Source organism: Etheostoma spectabile, chromosome 20, assembly GCF_008692095.1.
Source record: "Etheostoma spectabile isolate EspeVRDwgs_2016 chromosome 20, UIUC_Espe_1.0, whole genome shotgun sequence".
Lineage (NCBI taxonomy): Eukaryota > Metazoa > Chordata > Actinopteri > Perciformes > Percidae > Etheostoma > Etheostoma spectabile.
Genome location: NC_045752.1, coordinates 18,711,997 through 18,714,464, shown reverse-complemented (window position 1 = coordinate 18,714,464; position 2,468 = coordinate 18,711,997). Strand labels below are relative to the sequence as shown.

General features: G+C 43.6%; 1 protein-coding gene across 3 annotated transcripts in view; it reads right to left on the bottom strand.

Moving 5' to 3' along the window:
* Positions 1-2,468, bottom strand: part of trappc12 (trafficking protein particle complex subunit 12) — a 36,064-nt gene that overhangs the window by 2,248 nt on the left and 31,348 nt on the right. For all 3 annotated transcript variants that reach the window (XM_032500124.1, XM_032500126.1, XM_032500125.1), the window contains exons 9-10: positions 2,183-2,281; positions 1,272-1,375 (exon numbers count right to left, since the gene is read on the bottom strand). In XM_032500124.1, coding sequence (XP_032356015.1) covers positions 1,272-1,375; positions 2,183-2,281 — 203 coding nt within the window. The remainder of the gene's footprint in view (positions 1-1,271; positions 1,376-2,182; positions 2,282-2,468) is intronic.

Here is a 2,468-nt window from a genome sequence, read left to right as displayed (position 1 = left end):
ACAGACACACACACACACACACACAAATTCTCATTTGCAACAAAGCTTAAACAAAGTTACACATTAAATACGCAAAATATAAACATACAGACTACAGTAAAGAAGCTACCAAAAATACAGGTCTAATTTAGAATCAATATACAGTTTGTACAATGTAATGTCTAAGGAGTATGTATATGGCCAAAAATATGTGGACATGCGAACAAACATCTGGACTGTATTTGACAGTTAAACTTGTTATACGTGGGCATTGAACAGTCTCTGCTCTCCTGGTTTCAGGTTTTCCACCAAGATATTAAAACCTGGGCTAGCTAGCTGTCTGGATTCACCCAGCAGAGATCTGAGGAGCAGTTAACCATAAAGCTCAGAAATCCACGCAGTGTAAAACTCCAACACAAACACTACGGAAGGTAACAGACATCCAGCTGAAAAGAGTGAAAGCCAACGACATTTCTGGCAGCAATGGAGCAATCCCGGAAGTGGAACATCATGGATATAGACTACTACAACTCCAAATCACAAAGATGCTGATTGGGACGGGACTAATATTATCACACAACCTGTGTTTGGTGAAACATGGTTGGTGGAATTTCATTTGACAAATTACATACATGGTCCCCAGGTGATACTAGTCCTGTGCCAAAAGGGCTAAGCTCGGGATCACAGCCCAGAGACGTTATGTGATGGATTTCCGTAATCTGTGGCATTCAGGAAAAATAAAAATAGAACTCTCTACACTGCTGAGATTGTGGTATTTATGTGTCTTGATGGGGGTCGTGGCCCAGATCAGAGCAAATGGGATGTTGCCTTGTACGTCAGGGTTGTGGAGTACAAGGCAATTTCTCACACGTTGTTTTGGTTACCTGATTCACAAGGTACCTGATTATCCTGAATGAAATGGTGAATGAACGGTGAGACCTAGAACTGTTCATGTCTGTTCGGTGGTAGGTTTCTACAGTAGTATTTTCTAGATAAAAAATTAAATTGATAATGTAATGGAAAAACATGACTGCATGCCGATATAATCTGCTGCCTTTGAGACGTGAGCTATAAGTAAACCCAGTGGGAGTGGGATAGGTTGTCATCTGAAGATTGCCTCATAATTTCATCAGACCAGAGCGACGCAGGTGTGACCTGGCACAGCAGAAGGAAGCATGAAGCTGCTATAAGCCCTAACTGAAGCACCACTACCATGGAGCGCAAAATGATCCTGAGCAGCAGAAAGTAAATACACGCCGTAGGCAGGGGCCGAATGCATGACACACGGGTACCTGTTCATCAGCACGCATGTGGTGTGACTGGGCTGGCTTCCTGTCATCTGGCAGGCTTTCTCCACATCCTCAAAGTACCTCTCCGCCGTTTTAACGTCTCCGATCTGGCCAAAAACAAAGCAGCAGCAGCACATGGACCAAAGATCGGTGTGTAAAATGGGACAAGCACAAATATACTAGATTAGATTCCATGATTCTCCAGGGAAATCTGACTTATTGCTACCGCAAAGAATACATACTGAACATTACGAGAGGGAATAATGATGACAAAACAAATATATCTACTTAATACAATGCAGTTGTGACAATGGAGGAGTTATTTGGGCCAATCAAGGTTTCCAGAAGGAAAAAAGTCCTGTTTATTTTCTGCAAAGACAATACTAAATAACAGGCAGGCGTGTGTGTAGGACCAGTGTCATTACAATTCTTACATGTCTAGTTTCTCCTAATTCCAATCAAAGTCCTTTAAAAATAGATATGCTCCTTTCCCATTGCTAGTAGACGAGGATCCCTTTTTTTATTATTCATAGTGTGTCACGTTCAACGTCACAAACGCTGCTGACGGACGGAATGTGTGGTTGCGATAGGCTAGACGACAGGCCCGTTTACCTAACAACATGCCCCCTGATAGAACTTCCTGGATTAACACTTTTGTTGAACCCAAACCAGGATTCTTTCTGCCTGCCGATTGAAGCTGGAGTCTGGGGGTTCTTTGTGACCTCCTGGAGTCTTACATGCCGGCTCTTGCCCAGTGATTTTGGTTGAATGACCACTACTGGGCAGAGTAACAATGGTACTGAATTGCCTGACAGTGGGTTGGTGAAGGGCAAAAACGCCTTCGCCAGCCTGGTGACGACCAGCAACTTTTTATCTGAGCTCCACAGAAATCTCCCTTGATCAAATGTGCAGACCTGCAAGAAGATGCGTCCTATGCCACTGAGCAGCTGCACTCTCTGCAGGGGTTCATACTGGATAATGGAGTGATAGGTCTCCACAGCCAGAACATAGTCCTGAGAGAGAGAGATAGAGAGAGAGAGATTAAAAAGAAAGAATACAAATATGAAAATGAGGAATGGAGGGCAAAGGAAAACAGAAGTTTGAAGCGAGAAAGGTAAACAGTAGGAGGAAAGACAGGTGGAGGACGAGCAAAGTAAAGAAGAGCAGAGTTGGGGCGTGGAGAGAGAGAGAGAGAGAGAG